The sequence below is a fragment of the Toxotes jaculatrix genome, chromosome 8 (assembly GCF_017976425.1).
Source record: "Toxotes jaculatrix isolate fToxJac2 chromosome 8, fToxJac2.pri, whole genome shotgun sequence".
NCBI lineage: Eukaryota > Metazoa > Chordata > Actinopteri > Toxotidae > Toxotes > Toxotes jaculatrix.
The window spans coordinates 11,394,466-11,420,263 of NC_054401.1; the positions used below are offsets into that span (position 1 = coordinate 11,394,466).

Consider the following 25,798-nt stretch of genomic DNA (forward strand, 5'->3'; position numbering starts at 1 on the left):
GGGAGTTTAAACTCCAAAACATCATTTTTGGACACACACACACACACACATACACACACACACACATACACACACAGACACACACACACACACACACACACACACACACACACACACACACACACACACACACACACACACACACACACACACACACACACACAATAAGCTGCGCCTTGCAGCACAACAGTGACAAGGAGGATTTCCCTGCCTAAGGTGATCTACTCCACCTATAAAATCACCTCATGTATCAGTTCACACGCACACATACAGTATACACACAAAATCAATGTCAATAATGCAAACATTCACCCTTACACCACATACATTCACCTTCTGAGCAATGATAAATGCTCCATCTATACAATACAGCACAAACTGACTAGTGAAGCTGGTTTGTAGGGAGTGGGCCAGATTTCCAGTGCATGAATCACCACATGTGTTTCTTTGTACATGTGTGTGTCCATGTTTCTCAGACATTGTGTGTCTGCATTTATAAAGAGAGGATTTCTCCATCAGTCTGACATCGCTCTGATTTGGGACCAAGCTGGTGGCACGGACGTGATCTCTCTTCACCTGGTAAATGTGAACTTTAAGGTGTCATACTCCTTTGTAGTGTTGATTTTAGCTCTTATTTGTAAACTTTAGTCTAACAGCATTTGTCATCTAATTTACCAACATCAAGAGATTTAACAAAGCTTGAAAATACACTGTCTGCAAATATTTTGGAAAAAAAAAAAACTCCTGTGCATCATCTCTTATTACTAAAAACCAACATCAGTCTTTTTCTCCAGTTACAACCATGGCTCGTATGGAAGAGACCATTAAAAACATTGTGGATATGTTTTTGGAGTACGCTGACGGTGATGGGAAGTTAAACAAAGAGGAGTTAAAGAAGCTGATGGAGAAAGAAATTCAAAACCCTGAGCTTAAAGTAAGAGACTCAACACACTCAGGTTGCATGATAAAGTTACAGTGTGCATGCACATCTATATATAACACATTCACTTGTCATCATTCTCCTTGCTTCACCATTCATATGCACGTACATTAATGGTGTTGTAATAATGTGTCTTCCAGGCTAAAATCAGTGCAGCTCACTTCGACAAGGCCATGGGGAGAATGGACAGGAACCATGACGGAGAGATCAACTTCAGAGAGTTTGTTATGTGCGTGTCTTTCATGGCCAAATGCTGCTACCACAAGAGGACAGGCAAGGGGAAAGAAGATGAAGATTAATCTGAAGAACGATGGCAAATGTGACACAAGCTACATGGACAACAGAAGCTACACAATGTGACTTTCACTGTCTCTGTAAACTGGTTTTCAACATTATGTCCTTTCAATAGTGTTTGAGAATGAATAAAAATGTTATTGGCTTCTTTACCTGTTCATATCAAGCACTGCATGTGTGGTATTATCAACCTTCTGTCTTTCTTCCCATCTGTTTGTATGAAACCACTTTTCTGTGCCTGTATTTGCATCAGTGTGTTTGAAAGCAGCACCTGCCATTCAGTTCAGACTGAACAAACAGAATACACCTGCTCTGAGGCTCGTGAGCTCTCTCCAGTCAGCACTTGGTGTTAGACATGTAAAAAGTTCAGCCATCATGTTTGTACATCAAAAGAAAAGTAAGAATTAAAGCTAACTTTCTGTCTTCTCTTCTGTCTCATCTAAAACAAATGAGGAAATTCTCAACCCCTCAAGAAGTCCTTTGTAAATAAGCTGAGATGTAGCTCTCCGGCTGCCCCTTCTCTCTTTTGTCCCTTGTATTTCATTTAAGTTGAGCTTTAAAATTTAAATGAGACATAATATGAGATTGACAGTTTTATGCAGTACATACATTTCATGAGTTTGCCTTACCCAACACACAGCTGGGATTAAAAACAAATAACCAAGAAGGGAGGGAACCTGTTTACTCTTGCTGAGGCAGAAAGGTTACACCTACAGTGGTTAGGGTATTTCTTCTAAGATGTTAGGAGAACTAACTGCCAGTTCATTTCAACAGTTTTTTTTCCAATATTACTTTAACGGCAGTAAATTAGCTTATCAGATGTGCAGAACTTTGATTGGAAGATCAACATAGTTTTCATCCGGGGTTTATGACAGTACAAAGGCTGGAGACATGGGAAGGACAGCAAATGAAAAAAAAAAAAAAAAATCAAATCCAAAATGTTGGAACTTTAAGGTGTGGCCAATATTGAAGCCCCCTATTTGGTATCTGGGTGGGGGGTTTAGTTGATAGAAACTCTACACATTTAAATTTTGAATCAAAGTATTTTTTTTATTCACTAAAGATGCATTAGGGAATACGACACTCTTGTGCACTTCTAGTGAAGGCATTCAGCAGTTTGATGCACTTGCTCCACCTGGCAGGCAAAGACAAAACTGCATATACAAAGTTGGGATCTACTGGGAGTCATCATAGAAGATACATAAGTAAGGAAGTTAGGAAGCGGTGAAGCTTCTAAATAAAAACGTTTGGATACAGTTTTTGAATATATTATTGTCACTGGACAAAAACACTACCTCTGAATTAAGTAACTGGCATGGGCTGAGGGTGATAACTTAGAGACTTATTAAGCATTTTGATATAATTTGCCATGATTACATACAAAGAAACTTCCAGAAATCAAATCAGAATTAAAATATGAAGTAGAGTTAGACTATCCATCCTTTTGCTGAATCACAACAAAAAGAACAAGTGACACAAATTTACTCTTAAAGCTTGAATCTAATTATCTCTGCTGATTTAGGCTGTTGTCCCACTGTTATATAAGACTTACAGTAAACCTGCTCAACCTGTCTTGACTATATACTTGTTTTCTCACAGAGAAGTTAAAGACGTTTCATGTCTTTATTGTGCTGTCTGCAGCAGCCCATTTCACCCAACAGACAGGCCACTTAGCCAATCACTAGCGCCTTTCAGGGAGGCAGGAGCAAAGCAGAGGGCAACCAATAGAAATATGTGTTTGCTGGAATGTGAATGAGTTAACACTTTGTGGAGTGGATGAAAATCCAGTTAAAAGGAGACAAAACTGAATGTTAAGTGGTACAAAAGGACAATTTTATGTAATCAGAAAAATTGCATGGATACGTTTCTGTTGTTTTCACCTAACTCCACTGTGCATTGAGGAGTTTTATTTGTGTATTTTTTATGCAATTTGTTTTTGATAGGTTTAATTCATACCTCTCTTTTTGAGATTTGACATAAACAGAGAAACAAAAAGACAGATCCCACTCAAAGTTTGAATTGGTGGGAACTTCAGTCAAAAAGACTGGAAAGTTACAGATGAGACATATCCTTTAATGAAGCACTGACGGGAGAACATAGTGAGTGATGTCTGTTGAATGTTTGATGAGAAAGTACTTGTTTCCTTCCACAGCAATGACATCAGATACTTGGCAACAAAACAAGAAGTGACTGCCATAAACAGCAAAGGGAGTAATAGTTTTAATTTTTTTTCAGTTAGTATTGAATGGAAACCTATTTGAAAACAAGGGTTGGAAGAGACAAAGACAATGAATTGCACATTTAGCGTTCAAGACACAAGTAACAGCAGGCTTGAGCTTTACAATAGATGTGTAAATTGCTTTATAACAGTAGTACCTGTTTCACGATAAGCAGTGTCACAAACAATGTTTGTGTTGAGTAAATGCCATTTCTTTAAAACACTTTTTAAATATTTTATGGTAAACAGTTCGAAGTTAACCTTCAGTCCTCTTGTCCGCATTCTTTGCCCTTGCATTTCTTGCCTCCCTTTCCTGTCTTCTTGTGGTAGTAGCATTTGGCCAGGTCACACACACATCGACAAAACTCTCTGAAGTTCACCTCACCATCGTGGTTTTTATCCAGCATTCCCATGGCTTCCTCAATGTCATCTGCATTAATGTGACACTGGAATATAAATTCTTACAGTTAAATGGTGAGCATGAAATGCATAAAAGCACATGAGACTGGTGAAAAAGAAGCAGGATATCATGTCTCCTTTTTTTTTATCAACAAATATACACATGTGAACTGAGTGTGTTGCATTGCTTACTTTTAACTCAGGGCTTTTTATTTCTTGCTCCAGCACCTTCTTTAATTCCTCCTTGTTCAACTGACGTTTCTTTCCTTCATCATCAGCATACTCCAGAAATATCTCTACAATGTTTGTGATGACCTGATCCAGACGAGCCATAGCTGAAACTGGAGACAAAGATTGTTATTGAGTTTATGAATCAACAGAGAAGTATTATTACAGAGCAGTAATATAGAAAATAGTCATGAGCATTTTTGCAGGCACTGTGTGGTTAGAGATGTATATTGTAAACAAATGTTTATTAGCATAAGCACAGGATGTGAAAGTCAGAGGTTCAAAATAAACACTACAAAGGAGTTGTCAAATGTTCAGAGCTACCTTCTTTGCAGTAGCACAGAGTAAAAGTTTAGTAAATGCCATAAAACACACAATGTTTACCAACAACATTCTGTTAAGTTGCATTGCAGCTTTCATGCTATCTTGCACTTCATGCCCAGTATCTGGATTAAAAAGCTACTATTTTCTCTCCCTACCACATAACTCCGTCCCCCCACATCTCACTTTCCATCAGTACTCACCTACGTGTTCACGTTCACCAGATGAAGAGAGTTCACGTCTGTTCCACCAGCTTGGTCCTGGATGAGACTGTTGTCAGACTGAGGAGAAGGCTTGCACTTAAAGAGTGTTTGCACGTTGTCTGACACACACACACACACACACACACACACACACACACACACACACACACACACACACACACACACACACACACACACACACACACACACACACAGTGTATAATTACACTCACATACGCTCCAGCAGTGATTCATGCCTGGGTAATGTGCCCCACTCCACCCAAAGTCTCTCCACTACCATATACAATACCATAAAAATAGCATATTTACTATTTCTGAAGGACAATATTTATGTTTGTGCTCTACATAGAAAATGTAGTGTTGTGTACTCTATTTGTTGCAAATGGAGTAGGTCAGGTCAGACAGGGAGACTATTTTCTTTCATTAAGGAGCTGCTCTGTGTAGCCTTCTGGAGAAGACTTGTCAGAGTGAATGGAAAGTTACAGTGGGTAGGTCTTATTCTAACAAAAAATGGTGAGTTTAGGTCATAGACATGAGTATGAGTATGACTCTAAGGGCAATATGTAATGTTTTAGAAGTTTTGCAAATTATGTCAGTGATGAAGACTGTATCAGAACAACACCTCATGCTACTGTGCAACAGCCATCACCATGCAAAATATACATCACGCCGAACATACCTATTCGAAGACCTGTTGCCTCCCATCCACATAGTTTTGTGTGTACCACAATGTAGAGAAAAATGTGAGCCAGCCCCTTACTTTTGACTTCTTATGTCATGAAAATTCCTTCCATTGCCCTGTCACTTGTGGCTTTTGTGTCAAGAACTTGTTTGCCGCTTTTTTGCTGTTCACTTGGGTGGGGGGTGACTTACCTTCCTTCATAATATCTTAAAAAATCTGTCTATAAAATGGTTACACATACTCTAATACCTCTGGTTTTTAAATGGTTTAGAAATAAGTTAATAAATAAAGCAATCAAGTTTTAAACAGGTATTTTATTTCTTTGCACTATTGCACTAATGTTATACTTCTGAACGTATGTTTGTAATTAATTAAATCTGTGATTGCTGGATAGTTCCATGTACTTCTGCCATCATCACAGATCTCAATGGAAACACTGAAATATTTAATTTGTTTATTCTTTGCAGTTAAGCTTAAGTGTATCCGTGAATGTTCTACTTTAATTCAGCTGAACTAAACCAAATCTAGAGCAGCTGAAAGTCTGCTGTATATTAATCTCAAGTATAAGAGTGTGATACTCTCAGCTGTGTGTTTGAACATGTTTAATTCTGACGCAAGTCACACCCATTCATCCTGCTCGACTGTTATGTAACTCGCTCTCCATTTTCCATTTCTCTGTTCCAAGGCAGCAGAAAGGCAGCATTTTCTTCTTCTATTCCGCTCACTTGCCCCCTGCCAAGTGCCTTTTATAGGTCAGTTCAGATGGTTGAGGGCCAGCCTCTCTTCACTTAGACCATATTACTTTCACTTATTGAATACTATCAGATTCTCCTTGCAGGGGAGGGAAAGAAAATAGAGACGGAGGATCATGTGGTGTTAATTACAAAAATGTTCATCTTTCCACACTCTGCTGGTTGGGGTATAAGTTACAGAGGTTCTGCCTCTCTGTCCTGGTAAATCAGCACCATGAACATACACACTGTATTAGAAAACATTACTTATTAAGTGGTAATAGTTTTGAACTCCCTTCCTAATGGTCGTTAACCATCAAGTGTAACTGTTTGTTGACAGATTTTTTTTTAAGATATAAGAGAAAGTTAAGTCATCAGCCATCCAGGGCAAAAAACAACAGCAAGTAAAGTGGCAAAGCAAGTTCTTGACACATAAGCCACAAGTCACTGAGTATCCAGTAGTCATGCTCAAGGTAATGCATATTTTTCATCTATTTATACCCAAAGGTCTTACACAAGGTAGTGGGAGAAAAGGGCAGCTCAGAAAATAAACATTCAATGAAGAAACAGCTACATTTTAAATGCAACTGACTGCAACAGCAATCAGCACCACCTCCATACAGCTGAGCTTGTGTAGAGAATATTTTCATATTTTTGAAATGGCGGTGGAGGTGAATGCTGAACTGTCAGGCCGATGTGTTTTTTGAGAGTTTCAGGACATCTAGTGGTGAATTTGAGGCAATACATGACCTTTTGCTAAAAGGACCTATTCATCGAATATTGAATTTCTTTGTTTATAAGGACAACACACATTAATCACCATTTCTGTAACAATGTCAGCAAGGTGGACAAACGTGAGACAGTATGACGCTGAAAAATGAAAGCAACAAAACCAACACGCACAAGACAAGCATCAAGCACAAGTCAGGCAAAGCCACAGGAAAAAAACGAACACTGACTCAACAGTACTATAACCATATCCACTATTCAGTGCATACAGCCACGCAAAGTATCATAAAGAGCAACAAAACATAAACGAACAGCGCTGCTATTAACCATGTTCTGCACACATTAGCAATACAGAGCAATAAAACATTGATTAATAAAAATGAGGTTCTAAAAATGATAAAAATGTTCTGTTTATTCAAACAATTGACTTGACATCTTTCAACACTGTGAGCTGGTGAGGCTGAGTCTCTAGTGGTTTGTCAAGTTGGCAATGTTTTGTTGGCATTGGCAGTTTAACTCCATCACCTGCCCAGTTGAGTCATGGCTTGGCTTCAGGGTCTTGGATCATTGATCTTACTTAACACAACTGTAGCCCACTGGCCAAACCGACTGCTTGTTTTATTACACACTGATTTTAATTTTTTACAACTCTTCCAACATTATAGTCATGGATTTCCACTGTACTTCTCCTTCCTGTGCGCTTTCTTTTCTTTTCTTGATTTCTAAGATCTGCTGGTGAATGCCAAACAATGTTCAAACTTGGGATAAAGCCTACCAGTGCCACATGTGTGAGATAACAGAAGAATGTGCACATAAGCTGAAAAACCCAGAGGAAGGAGCAGTTTGGCATCTAAACTGGGGGAAGGCCATGAGAGAAACACCACCTTAGAATCCCACTAAATTTTGTAAGCATTTATAAGCTTGCTTGTTTTGCACAACCCTAACCCTAACTCATGAGTTCATGACATAGAGGCAAGCACTCAAGTTCAGGCCTTGGAGCACACATATCTGATACCATCAACGAGGATTTATGAGTGAAATGATGCGTATCAGATGCGAACTCATCAATATCCTCAGTACTCTCTGAGGAATTTTTCTGGCATTGGCAGAACTCCTCTAGACTAAAATGGTTCCAGGTGTTCATGAAATTGGTGGCACAGAGCATATAAAAGTAAAGCAACGTTTAATGCAACCAGAAGACAGCTTAATTAAGCATTTTGTACAAATGAATCAGTCACAAATCAGACAAACAGAGGATGGAATCTTGTCAAAGGTAGTTTTACTAGTGAATCTTAGAAAAAAAAAAACATCTGCATCATTATTTCCACTGATATTTGCCCATCACTTCTTGCCCTTCTTTTCATGGAGAGCGTAACACTTCTCACAGGCCATTGAGAGGCCGACAACGAGGGGAATAAATTCTTCGAAGTCCAGCTTGGCATCTTTGTTTTGGTCCAGATCTTTCATGATATTGTCCACCAAATTTGGGTTTTTCTGGGCCTGAAAGAGAGTGAACGAGAGACAAGTTCAGGGTGCAAAGTTAAAGAGTTAAAGTTACTTATGTACATTAATGGTACTGAGCATAGAGCTCAGATTTGACAGAAGTCCTTACTTTCATGAAGGTAGGTAACTCATTCTCAATTAGTTTTTTCAGTTCTTTTTTGCTTAAAGTCTTCCCATCATTGTCCTCATTGGCATAGCGGTGGAAAATCACTATCAGTGACTCCATGTTTTTCTCCAAATCAGTCATGGCTCCAGAAATGTGAGCTGAAAGGAGAAAAGACAAGTATGGAAGTAAACATATATATACTTTATATTCAAACATATTCTTTTACTTCACTATGCTCGCCTGACAGCTGTTGTAAGTTGCTTCGCAGAATAACATTTTACATACACAGATAATCATGGAGTGATGGTCTGCTATAGTTTCAAGTACCAAACAATGTCTACGCATAGAGCTCCACCTACACATGAACAACTGTTTTATATATTAGAATATATATTAACTATGAAATATAACTTTGTTACTTTTTAGCTTTTATTTCTGCAAAATATATAACTTTAGCTTTTAGTGGAAGACTAACACTGAGGCATTTGCACATTAAGTTTTGCAAAGGAAAAGGCTGCTGGCAAGCAGTAGGTCTCAGTGCCTCATATGAAACAAACGCATTGTTAAGTGAGGATGTAGGTGTTGGTTTTATTGGCTCTCCAAGTAAATTCTTTGGATATTAGACATCATTTTCCGGCACATAAACTGAAATCCTTATCAGCAGGATCCACTCCACCCCTCCTCCGCCTCTCAATTCAGTTTGTCCTTTTTTGGTCGAATTTCAGAAAAACGAGGTATACGGAATTTAAAAGCCAAAGACGAGCGAAATAACTCATGAGAAGTAAAACAAACAGAGGGCCAGCTGCTACTTGTCAGAAGAGGAAAACTCTACGTAATGCGCCAACACCGCCCGACCCCACCCAAGAAAGCATGCTGATCTTTTAAAGAACAGATTTAAACAACGAAAAAAGCAGATTTTGCATTTAACCCACACGCCTTAACTACTCACAGGAACTGAGACTAACGGTCTTTAGTCTCGGTAAGAAATTGACAGTTTTCTGCACGAACTCACGCAACTTTGAAAGGACGCGAGACGACGAGAACAGAGAATAGGGTGTTAAAATAATAATAATAACAATCAACTTACCAGGACACGAAGAGGCAGAAACTGTGGGTATAGACTCAGTGAAGAGTGCAGGAGCTCACCGACAGTTTATTCAAGCATTTATAGTCAGCCAAGCAACGCCCAGTGTGATGGGAGGGAGAGGTTGTGAGGGATGCAGAGAAAGTGAGAGCAAACAACGCGAAAAAGCTATGTGCAAATATCATCCCAACCCACGTATTACCACACGACTGTCACCGCAAGAGATACAGAAATTAATCCGTAACTTTCGGGTGTGACACGCTTTCTCTCAACACCATAAAAGTTGTTAAAATATTTTCTTAAATTCTCGGTTTTAAGATGATGTCACCAGAACCAACTCCCGTATCTAGAAAATGTGCCAGAGAAAATCTGAAAAAAGACACTTGTTTGCAAATCCCATAGGGACTGTCTCGGATAGTTTCCCCAAACTTTGGGGCACACAGTTGTTGTAATATCAATCATAAACCCCACCCAAAAAAAAAAAACAAAAAAAACAAAACAAAAAAAAAAAACACAGACCAAAAAAAAAAACAAACAAAAAAAAAAACACTGCGTTGTGTCCGCATTAATCGGTTATACAGTTACATTAAATGTCTCTTTTCTACTCAAATTGATTGAACGATTTGATAGGCAGTGATGGAATATCAAACATCCTCCTTAAAGCCTATATCTATCTAAGAAAATTTCATTCTCTTTGTCAGGAACGCCCTGTTTACACTGACATAGCTCTAACTGGCATCTGTCCAGAACAACCACAGTCTGATCTGTAGCAGCCCCACTGAAACTGATGGGAGTTGCTCAATGGAATCTCAACTATTCCACTTTCCCTCCAGATTTATACTGAAGTTTGAAGCATGCAAATCCTGGTCAAGCCCTTTTCTCTAACTTTTAGGCTACTACTGCCCCTTTAAAACATAAAAATAAAAAAAAGGCCTGTGTTTCAAGGACCCAAGTAATTTATGGTTCCTCCTTGCCTCATCTTTTTCTGAACAGATAGCGCCACACCTACCTAAACAAATACTGACATTTGAGAACTGAAGAGGGTCTGACAGAAAAAACAATGCCTTAAATATCTTTTACGTAGTTTAATTACAAAACGAATTAAACAAAAAAAGCAACCTGAAGTGCTGATGAATATACAAACAACATGATGGGACGCAGGAATCTCTTTGCAACCAGTGTAAAAACAGTGCTGAGGAAAAGGTTATCAGTGGAATGTAGTTAGCTGTTGAGCTATGTTTATGGCCGAACCTACAGTATACCAATAACATTTCTCCACAAATCAAATTTGAGATCATTATAAAAAAAAATAACTATGTCGTTGTAACAACTACAAGCTTGTAATCACTGAAATGATCATCACTTTCCAAGTAATATTCCCATACCAAATTTTTTAAAAAGTCTGCATAAATACACCAAGGGTCACGGATTTAAGAAATTGCTGTGACAAAATATGCAACTGCTGGGTCACACTGGCTATCAGCACCTGGGTAATATTGACTAGTTAGATGGATTCAAGTGGGATCCAAGAGATTCATCAGTTCTTCCTCTTGCCCTTGCTGGAAGCCTTGGCGGGTGTTACTGAGGGAACAGCTGCTTGGTAAAGGGCAGCAGATACTTTGTTGATGTAATACAAGGCAAAGAGGGAGAAGATGAGGCTGAACAAAAAGAAAGACAAAGGAATACAATATTTAAAAAATAAAATGCACGTAGAGATTAGTTTTAACTAAGCTGATGTAGGTGTTTATGATTTACTGAGGTACTGTCGCTTACCATGTGGTGACACAGACACGGTGTACCAGACCAGAGGCAAAAAGCGACAGGCACAGGCACAGCAGAACTGGAAGTTGACAGAATGAATAATGTAAGTGAGGAGCAGAATATGAATGATATATCACAGGACTTATATTATGGGCTTTTTACTGACTACTAGTAAGATGGTATATTAAACCACTGACCAAATGTGCATTAACAGGTGTATTAAGGAAAGGCCGGCATGGTGATGTTTGGATATGCTTTAATAATCATGAATGCTGATGTTTCAGTGTAAGCTGAGCTGACATTAAACTCAGCAAATCAGGAATATCAGACTAAGCAACACACTGTGCTGACTTCAAGAGTTTGATTTCAGTGCTGTCAACACTTACTCTCTGGGAATATCTTGGCTTGGAATCCCTTCCCAAAAATCAGGTTTTCCAGATTATTGAATGCCTGGAAGAAAAGTTAAGGCAGGATACTACATGATGTTTCTCCTGTCTGTTACAGACTGAGTCAAAGTTCTCTTTTTTTCTATGAAAGCTGCCCTAGGCTGAACGTTTAGTACACAAAAGACAACATCATTATGGGATGTGCATTGACACACAGCTATTTTCACCAATGCATAAAAATCATTCAGATTCTTGTAACATGGGTTAAAAGAAGTTCAATCCTTAATGCCACCAAAAGGATACAGTGAGGGAGCAGATGAAGAGCACTGAGCCCAGGAAACCTCCCAGGATGGTAAGCCACTCAGTGGATCCCAGCTGCTTACTGAACATCTGCATCCCAGCAAATACCAGCACTGACAGCAGGCTGGACAGCACTAGTGAAGTGCCTGTGTTCACTGCTAAAAAAAAAAAAAGGCCAGACAAAAATATCATCAGTAAAATTTCAGGCTGGTTGACAGCGCCACAATCTACATCACACAGTCTCAACCTGCTCCCTGCTCCATCTCTCCATCAGTTTCAGGGTCCTTGGCCAGAAAAACGTTGAAGACCCCTGTATTAGACTGTATTAGTTTTAGCTAAGTGTTCCTAATAAACTGGCAAATGAATGAATATTAGTATGATAGTATGGGGCGGTAATGCAACTGAGAGTATTCAGGCATTTAACAGGAACTAAACGGATGTGGAGTATAAACTAAACCTTGACTAGATAAGTATTACAATTAGCTACCCGCTTTTTCTTAATGGGCACAGGTTTCAGCTCGAGAGATCTGTTTTAGGATTATGAGAGCAGGTGCTGGAAAGACTTTTCTGCATCATTTCAGTTGCGATATCGCAAACTTGGGGCTATATCATTTTATGAGTTAAAACAAAGACATCAGCTCTCTCAGGTGAAGCAGAAAGCTGACCGAACTCTTCCTAGTGTAACGCCACGTCACTGTTCGCACACAAACGTTTCCGACACATAGCTGTTAGCTTCATGCTAAACAACCCCCGGTTAGCAAAAACAAGTCACGGTTAATATAACGCTCTACAAACAGATTAAAACATTGTTGTTGTTTAAAAGACGTTTCATGCAGTGAACATTTCTGTTTCTATCAGTCATACAGCGTAGAATAGCCTCTGAACGTTAGCTTAGCTGTAAAACTGGACGCTAACATCTTAAAGTGTCTATGCAAATACAAACTCGCTGTGTAATATTGCTTGACTGATAAAATAATAATGCGACACATACCCATGATTCAATGTTAAATTATAGTCCTTGTAATGAAACAGTGGTGAGTCTGTTTTAATTGCGTCGAGCCTGCGAAACGTCCCGGCTCTAGGAACTAAAAACCTCACGACCCGGTCTAAATGACAGGTGGGACCGGGCTTCTTCTTCCTCTTCTAATAAATTTCCTGCAGGCTGTACACTATAAAGCGTAATGCTGCCCTCCACAGACAAGGATTTGACGATTACCCATGTGTTTTCAAATACATTTAAAGAGAAAGGTGAAAGACCCAGGTCCTTGATTTTCCATTTATCAAAGGCATCAAGGCAGCCACAGAATCCAAACAGATGATATTTTTAGGGGGTTTTAAATGACATTATGATGTCAAAGTGACACTGGCCTTTGACCCTTTGGATATAAAATGTCATCACTTCATCATTTTATGCTATTAAACATTTGGGTAAAATTTTGTCATAATTAACGTATTAATTCTTGAGTTATGGCCAAAAACACATTTTGTAACGTCACAGTGACCTTTGATCACCAAACTCTAATCAGTTCATCCTTGAGTCCAAGTGAACATTAATTCCAAATTCTAAAAAATTCCCTCAACATGTTCCTGATATATCATTCACAAGAATGGGAAGGACATACAGACGGACAACCTGAAAACATTATGCCTCTATTCTCAGCTATAGAAACAGAAAATCATGGGAGATGTGATATTCAACCATTAAACCCTGCAGCAAAACAAAGTAGGCTGTGCACAAGCCCACCTCTGACATGTTTGAACTGACACTGCAGCAAGATCATGGTTGTGGTAATGGTCTGCTAATCTGAGAGAAGGAGACAGTATTTGTACACACGCAGTGAAAGTTGCGCCTGAGAGGCAGAAATACAACAGAGAGGCAAAACGGTTCAGAAAATACAACCATGAACAGTTTATAAAAAAATGTGTACAAAATGTATTTGGGGTTAAAGTAGATTTTGAGATTCTGCATATCAATTTGACAGAACAATACATAAGTATTTACTGACAAATAAGCACATTCTTGACCAAGTTACAAAGTTACAACTGACATCCTGGCACATGTCCTTTCTAAGCTAACCACTCAGACATATTACAAGTAAACATACAAATATTCTGCATCTATTTCATTCAAAATATATATTAAAAAAACACCACAGACAGAGAGTGGTTTGTATATTCCTTTGATGACTGTTGGTTTTGCTGTTGATGCATTCAGACAGACGTCCATGTCCTCACTATTTTGCAGCACTACGCATCAGGACTGTCTTTCATAATGGCTTCTTCTTCAGACCAAAAACAGCTATAAACAGCAAAATCTCCACAAAAGCAGGTAACACACTAGAGGGAGACAGACAAAGAAATGCAGGGAGAAACTTTAAAGACACAGGCACAGTACATACCTGCTTGTGTGTTCATACTTAATACTTTCGGATACTTAACTGTTTATGTTTGGACTCTCTGAATTTGCTCTCTTTACTAATGTAAGCATCAACACACACACACACACACACCAACCTGCAGACTGCAAAAATAACCCAATATGTCCAACATTCCCACTTCTCAAACACAAAGAAGGACAAGGAGACGGATGCGCTGCAATGGACAGCCAGTGCTGGGTGAAATATCTGTCAGGGAAAAACAAACTTCTGGAAAAATAATATTAAGTATATATAGACTAACCTGCAAATGGCAAGGATCCACCAGTAGATGTCACACTCCCACTGCTCAAACAGAAAGAAAAGCAAAGCCACTGAGGCACTGGAATGGACTCCTGTTGCTATTGTAGGTGAAGAGGCTGGAGTCATGGAATTGTAACTGTAGACTAGACTGACTTTTTTAATATCAATTATCTCTATCTGTTTTTATGCTTTTATATATTTAGAGGCCTTCTCGATAAATGTTTAATTCGACACTAATTTCCTGGCTCACATTGAGGCTGACATCAGTTCATCAAAATGAATTTTCACCTTTCATTCTCCAGTCCAGGAAGACGCTACTACAATTGCTGCTCTTATCTCGTGCCTCATCTTTTTCTGCGCTGCAGCCCAGTTTCAAAACCTCAATAAAACTACACATTTTTTAAGATGATATTATTGGCATGTTTGCACTCATTGGACAGTCGGCAGTGAGGAGTCAGAGAGGAAAGAAAGGGGAAGACATGGGACCAGCAACAAAAGTAACCACCTGAAATCAAAGCTGGGCCCTTGTGGTTATGTGTCATGTACTATGACCATTCACCTACCAAGGTACTTGATGGGATATATTTTAGACCAAAAACTACTGACTGTTGAGCTCCCTGTTGATGGATATTCTGTTAACACTTAGATATCATCATCATATATCAGTTATCATCAATGAGGGACCCACTATGTCACTGTGAAGGATACACAGGAGACCCTGGCTGCAGTTGAACATGGACACTCCTGAGAAGAACCCAGCCAATTCTATAGCAAACAGACCAAGGGTGACTGCCAATGCGACTACCAACCTGAAACAAAGAGACACATATTAAAGTAGAGGGTGTGCTTTTCTTATTTTGTATGTGTTAAATTTGTCAAACGTTTTCTCACTTTCTGTCTTCATTGTCATATTGCTCTTGCGTGAAGTCCAAAGGCAAGCAAGCCTTTACGTTGTTTTCCTGTAAAATAATCGTTACAAACTGGTGAGCAAGAAAGAGACAATATGTTCTCAAGATATGAGATCACATTAAACCTCAACGCGCATATGAGCCGCAAATTTAACTTACCACAGTGGTTTGGAATAAGTAAAAAAGCAGGCTTTTTCTTACTTACCCTCGACCAGAAGATGGTAATAACAATGACAAGATGAGCTATGATGGTGAGGAACCGGGCAGGGACGAGACTGCTGACAGCCGACATGCTAAGGCTGCAACTGTTTACTTAGTCAGACAACGTGTAAACTAAAATACCTCCGGAAAAACAGCGCGTATTCTTATTTCGTTATTTTCCGTAGTTGGGTCCTGCAGCTAATCCAGTGCTGAGTTCCAGTGCTTTGCTAATTTAGCACGTAGCTACGGTATGATACTTTAATTAACTTTATCCGAGACGACCATAAACAACATTGCTCGGGGTTAAACGTATGTTGAAGGCAGATAAACTGTTTTTAGCTGACACATCGCCCCTTCAACCGCCCTTAATATTCACTAACTACAATACACACGACTTTCACGTCATTGCTATTAACGCCGAAAGCGGTTGCTACAACAATCGCCGAGTCGGTGCATTCGTTATAACTGACCGGACGAACAAACAGTATTCATGGGTTCCGGACACGGACCACAATTGAGAGAGGACTGTTCGTTTTTTTTTTTTTTTTTTATTGCTCAACACTGCCACCACATGGCAAAGTGAAAAACTGGGCCACAAACATATTTTGGCAAAGCCCATGGAAATTTAAGGTTACAGAGGCACACGAACAACCCCCGCAAAATCAACGGCCACGAGAGGCTGTCGGGAGGAAACAGGGATGAAGCTATGCGTTTAAAAAAATACTCTGCTCACGTACCTTGCGTTACCTATTATTATAGAAATATTATGTTTGATATTGATATTTTGACAACGTCAAATATGTATAAATTAAAATAAAATAGATATTACTGCAACATAATACCAAAAGCCGTTCTGACAGTGTAATACATAGTTCCTTGGCCAATGCGGCTGTGATATAGCCTCCAGATCCCCCCTCCCATTCTAGTTCTACGACGACTCGTTGCTTTGAGACAGACAACACATAACCAGCGTGTGCGCAACAGCACACATCAAGCACAAAAAACCCACTCAGAGCAAATCTGTTGTGACGGTTCACTAGTCCAGGTTTATAGGATTGACTTAACGTTGACACGACCGACACAAAACGTGCCCGGGTTTTCCACAGAAAAAAAAAGGGTCTAGTCGCTGTATCATAGAGACAGTGGTATCGCGGCAGCATGGCAGAAGCGGACTTACAAACGTTTACCTCTATCATGGACGAGCTGGTTCGCATTAGTGTAAGTATGGCGCTCATTTTATTATCCTGTTTATTTTAACCATGTGTGCTCATTTTAGACTCGATATCACAGCCTACATGTCTTTTGTCATCTATCTGCATATTTAAAATCAGAATTTTGCCAAATTACCCCTCGACCCTTCTGAAAGCACAGGTAGCATGTTGGAGGAATCTGAGGCATTTGCTACCGTTAGAAGATTTTTTAATGCATCTATTGAATCACAAAGAGAGATGACTTGGGTTTTGGCAAAGCTCTAGCACTGTAGGTGGAAGCAAGACCACTAATTATATATCCACACAATCTAAACGCTGTAGCACATAAAACAGTGGATATTTGATACTGATAATATACAAAATACGTTAATAGCTGCTGAAAATGCTTTCTTACGGGCCTCACACCATGAGAAGGCAGAGATGATGCGCGTTGTCATAGAAACGGGATGCTGCGTTCAGCAGCTGCAACACTGGAACAGGGCCTACATAACCAGTGATACGTGTGTAAAGGCCGGCGGTTACAAACTGAGCTGAAAAAACTGAAAGCTGCATTTATTTTATTGATCTGAAAACCTTTCCTCTTGGGTAAAGGCGTCATACTTGGTTATCAACTATGGAATCCTATACCAGAGCTTGCCAAGCTACATCTGAATTTTTCAAAGGAAAGGTGAAGCTACATGACTTCAGTCATACTAAGGAAGACTGGCTAACACCTGAAGCAGGGGAAAGCTATTTTTTCTCTCCATTTGCCCTCACTGTGCTCAGTATACCCAACACCAGCCTACGTAACCAGTATCTATATCAGCTCCCCTTCTCGCTTTTGACTCCTACACATCTCATATACATTTATTTCAGGTCACAGGAGGTGCAGAATTTCAAGTGCAACTGATTTCTTACTTATATCAGTGACTCAGCCTTTATCTGGTCTGACTCCTTGTTCGATTCTCTTCTCGCCAGTCCAATATGAAGAGTATGGAACAGGAGCTGCATTGCCCAGTGTGTGATGAGATGGTGAAGCAGCCCATCCTCCTGCCATGCCAGCACAGTGTGTGTCTGCTGTGTGCGGCTGAGGTGTTGGTACAAAGAGGTTATCCTCCTCCAGACCTCCCTCCAGAGCCCAACTCACCGGCCTCCACACCCAACACACGCTCCCCACGACAGACACGCAGACCCACACCAAGGACCCCTGACCGCCTGGAAAAGGTCCTCAGAACAGGTAGAGGAAGGATGTGAAGATTATGCTTTTGGTACAACTGATAGGGCATTTTAATTGTGCAAGCAAAAAGCATTATCTTGTGTGAGAGAAAAAAGCTGAATGATCTCAGCATCCAAGTGACCAAGGAGTGACATCATGATTTAAACATGTAGAGATGATGGTGTGGTGTGTGGCTGAGTGTTTCATAGATGATCTAGCTGACACATCAGTATGCTGCTGTACATCTGAGGCCTTATGCATTCTTCTTATGACTTATTTAACTACATGTAAAACAAGGGCCACAGATGCAGAGAGAGTCAAGGAGGCAGAAAAGGCAGTAAGCATCTGTCAAGCAGGTGTGTTTTTAGAGTGTGTGCGAGTAAGCAAAGAGCACTTCTTCTGCTGTGAATTGACCTTTATTTATATCTGTGTTCTATATAGATATATGAGGAAAAACAAGAACTCAGCTTTTTACCTGTTCTCACAAGTCTGTTTCTCTCAATTCCCTTATTAACTGTCTCTCATCCCCATACAAATCTTCCACTGTACAAACACTCACTTTTTCTCCTTCAACTCCACCACACCTGTGTCCTTCTCCCAGTGTGTGGGACGTACCCAGGGCGAAGGCGGAAGGACACAGCCCATCCCCCCATGTTGTTCCCATGTCCTTCCTGTCAGCAGGATGTGGAGCTTGGAGAAAGAGGCCTGACCGACTGCCTCCGCAATCTCACTCTGGAGCGTATTGTGGAAAGGTTTGCATATGCACGAACAGCATAAATACAGTTTACAGTTTATAGCAGACAGAGCCACAGACACAGTCAGGTGTCACAGTCAGAACTTATAATTCTGCTTAAAAAATGATTTGTAGGCTGTTTTCTTTTTTTGTCCGCTGATCATCCTTAGTTTATTCAAAGAAATCAGGAACAAAGTAATCACGGTTTTGGATAAAATCCCTTTAACCACTCCTGCAGGCAATGAAGAAAGGCAGCAAATGAGAGGCCTAGTCAATAGTGCTTAATAAATGAGACAGAAAATCATTTGCTGGAAGGAGTTTCAATAATGAATCTTTCCTTTACCCCAGATGCAAGGTTAAGCCTAAGAGCAGATTGCAGGGACAGCTAAAAAAAACTGCAGTGTATGACAGCAACAACACTGGTAAAAAGGTTAATTTTTTTTTATTTTTTTTTACAAAAGTTAAGCTGGGCAGCTTTAGAGTGAATCTTCATATTCCTCTTAAATGTTCATCATTCCGTTCTCTTATGAGTTCAAATAGTGAAGATCAAAGTGAGAGGAGCTGCTTTTGAAAAAAAAAATGTTGTGGGATGAGGAGAGAGACTTATGGGGATAGGCAGTTTCCCAGTTTCACACGCAGCAGTTTGATGAGTGCAGCTGCTCCCTCCCCAGGCAGTGGTTGTCTTGGTCAGGAGAGTGTGACGGTGCATGTTTTACTGCACAGAATGCACTAACAAGGCAGCTGCTGGTGACGTATCCAGGTCAGGCAGTTAAAGTGTTGGACTCCTAACTACTGAAAAGAGAGCAGGGCAAACCCAGAAGAGTTCAGTCCTCCCTCCTTTAAGTTTAAAGGACTCATTCTTACTTTCTTTCTTTCTTTCTGTCTTTCTTTCTTTACTGCATCAGAATTGCCTTAACCATCGCCATATCTTCCTGTACCCCTTTCTGCTCTCTAGGTACAGGCACACGGTGAGTCTGGGCAGCGTAGCCATCATGTGTGGCTTCTGTAAGCCTCCTCAGTCTCTGGAGGCCACTAAAGGCTGCGCTGACTGCAAGTCCAACTTCTGCAATGAGTGTTTCAAACTCTTCCACCCCTGGGGAACGCCACGAGCTCAGCATGAACACATTCTACCTACCAACAACTTTAGGCCAAAGGTTTGTCTGTTTTTGTGTTTTGCACATCACAGACAGGAGCTTTTCTTCTTTTGTCATTGTGCCTCAATTCTCCATTGTGCTCTAGGTCCTAATGTGCACAGAGCACGAGCAGGAGAGACTGCAGTGGTACTGCCGTAACTGCCAGAGGTTGCTGTGCCCACTTTGTAAGCTTCGACGTGTTCACCATGGACATAAAGTGTTACCTATAGCACAGGCCTACCAGGCCCTCAAGGTGAGTTTGTGCGAAGGCTGTCTGGACTGTGTCAGGATCCAGATTTGAAATGTTTACTATTGTTTTGATCCTACAGGACAAGGTTACCAAAGAAGTCAACTTCATCCTGGCGAACCAAGAGACAATACAGAGCCAGATCACTCAACTGGAGGCTGCCATCAAACAGATGGAGGTAAACCAGCTTTTCTCCATTTTGCACTACCCCTGCTTTGTCGAGCTGAGTACCTGATGCTGATCAACAACAGTCTTGTTTAGTGGGAACTACTTTTTCTGTGCCTTAATACAGTGAGAATCCATCCCTAGTCTCTCCCCTGTCACTTTACTGTAACTACAACTGCAACCGAAGGGACAGGTAGTATTAGTGTGCCCTCTAGAGGCCCGGGGCTCTAGAGCAATGACACACTCCTCTGCTGGCAATAGCTAAACCATTGTCTCTGTGTTGTTTTTCCTAATCTGTCATTGTCTCTTGACCCAGTAGCAAGACTACTTTATCTACTATTTTCCCCACTCACTGGGGCCCTGTTTCTGTCTTTCTGTAGGCTAACAGCGCAGTAGCTCTGCATCAACTGACCCAATGTATACGGGAGCTGGGAGCTGCTGTAGCCGAGCGTCAGGGGGCTTTGGCTCTGGCCCTGGAGGGATCTCGCAACAGGAGGGAAGAGGCCCTGTCGGCTCAGGTCTCAGAGAGGCGTGGACTGCTGGAACATGCAGGCTTGATGGCTTACACACAGGAACTGCTCAAGGAGACCGACGCACCTTGCTTCGTACAGGCTGCCAGAGTCACTCACAACAGGTACCTGCAGCAATCACACAATAAACACTAAACTTTGGAGGAATGAATTGGTTAGGTTTGGCTTGTTGACATCTCTCTGCTTTGTTTCTTTAGTTTTTGTTTCCTTTTTTTTCATCTTCATTTTGTGACCGTGTCTCTCCACCTCCAGGCTGGTGAAGGCCATAGAAAATCTCCAGTGTTTCTCTCTTGCTGCTGATCCCTCCTTCAGACATTTTCACTTGGATGCATCCAAAGAGATCAGGCTCATCAACAGCTTGGAGTTCATACATGGTGAGCTTCATTCTTTCAGTGATATGAAACCTTCAAAAGTGAAACTATATACATATATATATATTTATATATATTTAGTATTTTTTGATTAGTTAATGCAACCTGGATCTCTCCATTTCTTTCTTTCATCCACAGCCCCACTGGCTCCGGTCATTGACACTCAGAAGACATTAGCTTATGACCAGCTGTTTTTGTGCTGGCGCCTCCCTCAGGACTCAGCCCCAGCTTGGCACTTCTCTGTTGAATACCAGCGACGGGCAGGTGGAGCTGGAGCCACATGGGGCGGCACCAGATCCCCTAATGCTTCAACAGCATGGCAGCGCCTTAATGAAGTGAGAGGGACCAGTGCCGTGATTGATCAGCTGCAGACGGACAGTGTGTATGTTCTCAGGGTGAGAGGATGCAACAAGGCCGGGTTTGGAGAGTACAGTGAAGAGGTGTACCTCCACACTCCACCAGCACCTGGTGAGATATGTAAACCTATTACATTACATTATGATTTTTTTTAAATATTTCATGCAGAACAAGAAAGAAGTGATATGCTTCAAATAGAATTTTGTTTTAAAGTTTGTGAAGCAAATTAGTTTGAAAATATTGGCAGATACAGTATTTGAATTTCATTTGAATATTGTCATTTTCAATTGATTGACTAATCTTGACAATTCTTTTCTCTCCATCCCTTGATTTCCTCCATTCCCACTTTTTTTTTTAAATTTTTTTTTTTTTTTTTAGCATCTTCACCAAACCTCCTTTTTTTGTTCAGCATTCCAGTTTCATCCCACTCAGGCTCTTTCTGCTTCTGTCTTTCTTGCTACAGGTCTGTCTTTCTGCACTTTCAAAAATTCTTTATTGTTCATTTATATTGTCCATTGTTTCTCTTGCTATTATTCTACATAGTCATCTCTTAACAAAAAATCAAAAACTTCATCATATGATCAGCCGAAACGATATGTTTCATGTTACTTCTACTCTGTTTCTCTGTTAAAGTCACTTCCTGTTTTCCTCTTGGATACACCTTTTTCTCTTGATCTGCCTCTTATTCAGTCTTCTCCTCCCCACTCTTCTGTAGCTCTTTTTCCATGATGTGTTCAGACTTGCTGTAGCCTGACCTCTGTCTCAGTTTCAGGATCTAAACCTTCCTCCCTCCTTTCCTTTTACCTACCTTGCTGTCTTGCTCCCTCTTCACCACTCCTTTCCCTCCTGTTACGCCTCCTCTCCTCTCCTCTCCTCCCAGTGTTGAGTTTCTCCTTGGACTCTCGCTGGGGTTTACATGCTGACAGACTGGCACTGGGTAAAGGCCAAACCTACGCCCGCAGTGTGCCAGGCCTCTCCCTCTTGCAGGCTGCTGACCGCACGCTCACCTCTTGCCACTTGACTTCTGACCTGCTGGTGGCTGACTTGGCAGTCACTCAAGGCAGACACTACTGGGCATGCTCTGTGGAGCCTGGTTCCTACCTGGTAAAGGTGAGAAGAAGTCCTGTTGGTCAGTTTGTTTTGGTGCAGTAATGACCTGTATATATAGAATCTGCTTCACCTTACATGCCAACTCAAAGTGGATGTGAACAAAGCTCTCTGTCTTTCTGTTTCTCTGTCTTGCAGGTGGGAGTAGGGCAGGCGGCTAAGCTACAAGAGTGGTTCCATCTCCCTCAGGACATGGCCAGCCCTCGGTAACTAAATCTTACTATCCTAAATATACAACAGATTTTTTAACCTGCAAGTCTGTTTCAAAGACCAAAACATGATGTAAAATTTTTAATATAATATTGGTAATGCTGTTGTTGACTCAAATACTTAGCCATGCCAGAATTTTCTCTTTCCAGATGCTTACATCAGGATTTATTGATTTTTAATTGATGTTTTGTCCACTTGGGGGGCAAAACCTTTAAATGCTTCTGCCTTTCCTTCAGCTGTGACCCAGACAGTGGCCATGACAGTGGGGCAGAGGACGGCCAGGACTCCCCTCCCTTCTGCTTCCTCACCATGGGCATGGGCAAGATCCTCCTTCCTCAAGGACATGGGCACAGTCAGAGCCAGGGGGACAGCCAGAGCCATGGAGGAGTGCAATCCCACAGTAGCAGCCATAGTCACCTGCCTCACCCTCATACTGCCCCTCTGCCACCCCGACTAGGAGTGTGTCTGGACTGTGATAAAGGACGAGTCACCTTCTATGATGCCCATTCGTTGCGGATCCTGTGGGAGGGACACTTGGACTGCTCAGCGCCAGTGTGTCCAGCTTTCTGCTTCATTGGCGGAGGGGCCCTGCAGCTGCAGGATCTTGTGGCCAATCGGAGCATTGAAGAGCCGCCGCCACGAAGGGTAACCATCCAAACACGAGCAACAAATCTTAGTAAATAAATAAGGAAACAGTTTATGGGCACAGTTTACTCAGAAATCAAAGTTTCATGTCTCAAATGTTAAAGGTGGCTCACATTCACCACTTAATGTGAACTTAAAGTTGATAATTAATTGGCTTTGATACTTGATTAAACTGTCACTGCTAAATACGGTTATGTTTTCCTTTCAGTGTGAGTTTTGAGATCTGGCTATAAATATCTGATGTTCTTTTGCATTTGCACCTGAAAAAAATCAAATCTCTCTTTTGGCTTGATTCATTTAATATTTTTTCCTGCTTTCCCTCGCCTTTACTATGGACATTACAACAAGTGATTTTAGACTATGCAGGATTCTGTTGACAGGGTGAATCAAACACCTTTATAACAGGTTAAAAAAATGGGTTTGCAGTGTAAGAAAAATCTGCCCTCCGTTTACATTTGTCTTAATTTGTCCTGGAATGACTGGACAACAAAAGCTGCATGCAAGTGTAACTAGGTTTCATAACTTAAATATATGCAGATAACTGACTGTCACCTTGTAAGAGCACCTCAGATGTACTGTATGCCTAATTTTCTATCTTCATTTTTTTATGTAGCCTCAACAAGTGTTGACAGTGTGTATAAAAATGCAGAATTAGAGAATGTGAATATTCTTTGGTTGTTGAATTGTAAAGTTCTGCTGGCTCATGTCAGGATCACGTGTCTCTGCGTCTAAACAGTCCCACTTGGAATTTTATATAGTCACTGTTTTGCATTTCAAAAGGACTTGTGGCTGGGTAAACATGCTCACAGTTGCCTCAGTGTTTTCAGATCACAACCGAAATCACAGTAGAAAAGGTTCTGAAGAATAATTGTTCTCATCGTGCTGGTTGACTTATAAACGTGAATACATTTCAGTGTTTTACATTTTGATGAAAGTTAAAAATGTAGATGGCCTACTTGCTCAGAATTAAACTGTGGTGTTTTTGAGTGATTTGCACATACATATTTATGATCAGTTAGAGGAAATGGATGGATGACAAGTTAACCTGCTGAAGTTGGTCTATTTTAAGAACTCTGGTTGACTTTAAATTTAACTTCTTTTCTATTTTCTTTTCTTCTCATTTATAAATTGACTAAGCCGATTTGCAGTTATGTTTGGGGAATGTAAGAGCCCAGTTATGTATCATTTCAATGCAAGAGATTGTCTATATTGTAATATTTTCAAATCAACTGGCTCTGACTGTATTTTGATATATAATATGATTTCCTGATGTGCATGTGTGTGTGTGTGTGTGTGTGTGTGTGTATGAGCTCTGGCTGTGACTTTCATGCTTTCTGATGTGTGTATGTGTGCGTATCCTGTCTTAAATAGACTCCCCTGCTTGTGTTACAACACAGCACTTGAATGACTTTAGACAGTAGCATCTGAAAAATCTAAATCTACAAATTTAGACCTTGAAATTTAGAATGTTTTTATCATGTCATGAAAAACACAATAAATGACTGATAACTGTAACATGAAGTCACTTTGTGTCAAATGATAATCACACTGGAAGATATAACTGTTGGAAACAGGAGCTGCTGTTTAGGAGAAATCCAATCTTGACTGTTTCATCACTTGCTTCCTTGATACAGTTAAGGCAGAAATTCTTTCTTTGGTGTATGTCTTCCTACTGTTTAGCACTGACAGACTTTTAAATTCTAATCCTCACTCTGGCAACTCTCTGGGTTGTAAACCTATTTTATTTTCATCACACCTGTCATGTTACCACCCTACAGCCAAAATTATAAACGTGTCAAATCCATCTAATTGTCGCGTGCTATTAAGGTGTCACGTTTTGACTGACTGCAAAACCCAGAAGAGTACTCCAACAGACTCTCTTGGTTTAAATGTCATGAAAAAACTGATGTCAGTGCATGGTGCCAGCCTACATGTAAGGGCAAGCGCTCCCTTAATCGTTCCACTGTGCCAGAGCTGCTTCAACAAGTTAAGTGGATCTTTTGTGCCATGGAGTTTAAATATAATAATCCTATTCAGTTTTGAACCAGGACACACCTTAGGACACCTGATACAGAACTACTGCAACAGAGAGACGCGGACTAAGAGCTCAACATCTGTATTTTATGTGAACAGACAATAAGGTAAGTGAGATGAGCCAGTTGGACTTGTAGTTGGAACTTTGTTTCAACAAGCTATTATCA

At 40.5% G+C, this 25,798-nt stretch overlaps 5 protein-coding genes across 8 annotated transcripts; 2 read left to right on the top strand and 3 right to left on the bottom strand.

The window, feature by feature from the left end:
- Positions 1-451: 451 nt before the first annotated feature.
- Positions 452-1,392, top strand: LOC121186293 (protein S100-A1-like). Of its 2 annotated transcripts, none has more exons than XM_041044982.1 (3): positions 452-579; positions 782-934; positions 1,081-1,392. In XM_041044982.1, exons 1-3 carry the CDS (start codon positions 454-456, stop codon positions 1,237-1,239), a joined length of 438 nt encoding a protein of 145 aa, XP_040900916.1. In that variant the 5' UTR covers positions 452-453; the 3' UTR covers positions 1,240-1,392. The 2 variants fall into 2 exon arrangements, with proteins under 2 accessions (XP_040900916.1, XP_040900917.1); XM_041044983.1 differs by having other exon boundaries at positions 541-579; positions 795-934.
- A 1,890-nt stretch (positions 1,393-3,282) lies between these two features.
- Positions 3,283-9,617, bottom strand: LOC121185569 (trichohyalin-like). The gene is made up of 5 exons (XM_041043798.1): positions 9,463-9,617; positions 8,379-8,533; positions 8,110-8,266; positions 4,044-4,192; positions 3,283-3,898 (listed from the first exon to the last, which is right to left on the bottom strand). The coding sequence occupies exons 2-5, from the start codon at positions 8,514-8,516 to the stop codon at positions 3,716-3,718; spliced, it is 627 nt and encodes a 208-aa protein (XP_040899732.1). The 5' UTR covers positions 8,517-8,533; positions 9,463-9,617; the 3' UTR covers positions 3,283-3,715.
- A 912-nt stretch (positions 9,618-10,529) lies between these two features.
- krtcap2 (keratinocyte associated protein 2) lies at positions 10,530-13,032 on the bottom strand. Of its 2 annotated transcripts, none has more exons than XM_041044965.1 (5): positions 12,898-13,032; positions 11,910-12,064; positions 11,607-11,670; positions 11,233-11,299; positions 10,530-11,117 (listed from the first exon to the last, which is right to left on the bottom strand). In XM_041044965.1, exons 1-5 carry the CDS (start codon positions 12,899-12,901, stop codon positions 10,997-10,999), a joined length of 411 nt encoding a protein of 136 aa, XP_040900899.1. In that variant the 5' UTR covers positions 12,902-13,032; the 3' UTR covers positions 10,530-10,996. The 2 variants fall into 2 exon arrangements, with proteins under 2 accessions (XP_040900899.1, XP_040900900.1); XM_041044966.1 differs by having other exon boundaries at positions 11,910-12,061; positions 12,898-13,017.
- Positions 13,033-13,816: 784 nt separating this feature from the next.
- Positions 13,817-16,170, bottom strand: tmem107l (transmembrane protein 107 like). 2 transcript variants are annotated; one of them, XM_041044800.1, is made up of 5 exons: positions 15,698-16,170; positions 15,476-15,543; positions 15,293-15,393; positions 14,421-14,517; positions 13,817-14,243 (listed from the first exon to the last, which is right to left on the bottom strand). In XM_041044800.1, the coding sequence occupies exons 1-5, from the start codon at positions 15,782-15,784 to the stop codon at positions 14,174-14,176; spliced, it is 423 nt and encodes a 140-aa protein (XP_040900734.1). In that variant the 5' UTR covers positions 15,785-16,170; the 3' UTR covers positions 13,817-14,173. The 2 variants fall into 2 exon arrangements, with proteins under 2 accessions (XP_040900734.1, XP_040900733.1); XM_041044799.1 differs by lacking the exon at positions 14,421-14,517 and adding an exon at positions 14,586-14,682.
- A 520-nt stretch (positions 16,171-16,690) lies between these two features.
- On the top strand, positions 16,691-24,998 carry trim46a (tripartite motif containing 46a). Its single transcript, XM_041044536.1, has 12 exons — positions 16,691-16,911; positions 17,862-18,120; positions 18,701-18,851; positions 19,788-19,986; positions 20,072-20,218; positions 20,295-20,390; positions 20,758-21,011; positions 21,160-21,281; positions 21,417-21,746; positions 22,516-22,745; positions 22,881-22,948; positions 23,189-24,998. The coding sequence occupies exons 1-12, from the start codon at positions 16,852-16,854 to the stop codon at positions 23,634-23,636; spliced, it is 2,364 nt and encodes a 787-aa protein (XP_040900470.1). The 5' UTR covers positions 16,691-16,851; the 3' UTR covers positions 23,637-24,998.
- Positions 24,999-25,798: the final 800 nt, after the last annotated feature.

Coding starts and splice junctions, on each gene's coding strand:
- LOC121186293 (XM_041044982.1), top strand. CDS start 454: ATGTGTGTGTCCATGTTTCTCAGACATTGTGTGTCTGCATTTATAAAG. Junction 580..781: donor ACGTGATCTCTCTTCACCTG/GTAAATGTGAAC, acceptor AACCAACATCAG/TCTTTTTCTCCAGTTACAAC. Junction 935..1,080: donor TTCAAAACCCTGAGCTTAAA/GTAAGAGACTCA, acceptor TGTGTCTTCCAG/GCTAAAATCAGTGCAGCTCA.
- LOC121185569 (XM_041043798.1), bottom strand. CDS start 8,516: ATGACTGATTTGGAGAAAAACATGGAGTCACTGATAGTGATTTTCCAC. Junction 8,267..8,378: donor AGTTACCTACCTTCATGAAA/GTAAGGACTTCT, acceptor ACTCTCTTTCAG/GCCCAGAAAAACCCAAATTT. Junction 4,193..8,109: donor TGAAAAGAAGGGCAAGAAGT/GATGGGCAAATA, acceptor CTTTGTCTCCAG/TTTCAGCTATGGCTCGTCTG.
- krtcap2 (XM_041044965.1), bottom strand. Junction 11,300..11,606: donor AGCCAAGATATTCCCAGAGA/GTAAGTGTTGAC, acceptor GTCAACTTCCAG/TTCTGCTGTGCCTGTGCCTG. Junction 11,118..11,232: donor CGTGTCTGTGTCACCACATG/GTAAGCGACAGT, acceptor CTTTTTGTTCAG/CCTCATCTTCTCCCTCTTTG.
- tmem107l (XM_041044800.1), bottom strand. CDS start 15,784: ATGTCGGCTGTCAGCAGTCTCGTCCCTGCCCGGTTCCTCACCATCATA. Junction 15,544..15,697: donor TTACCATCTTCTGGTCGAGG/GTAAGTAAGAAA, acceptor ATTATTTTACAG/GAAAACAACGTAAAGGCTTG. Junction 14,244..14,420: donor GTTATTTTTGCAGTCTGCAG/GTTGGTGTGTGT, acceptor GTCTCCCTCTAG/TGTGTTACCTGCTTTTGTGG.
- trim46a (XM_041044536.1), top strand. CDS start 16,852: ATGGCAGAAGCGGACTTACAAACGTTTACCTCTATCATGGACGAGCTG. Junction 18,121..18,700: donor GGAAAAGGTCCTCAGAACAG/GTAGAGGAAGGA, acceptor TCCTTCTCCCAG/TGTGTGGGACGTACCCAGGG. Junction 21,747..22,515: donor CCACACTCCACCAGCACCTG/GTGAGATATGTA, acceptor CTCTCCTCCCAG/TGTTGAGTTTCTCCTTGGAC.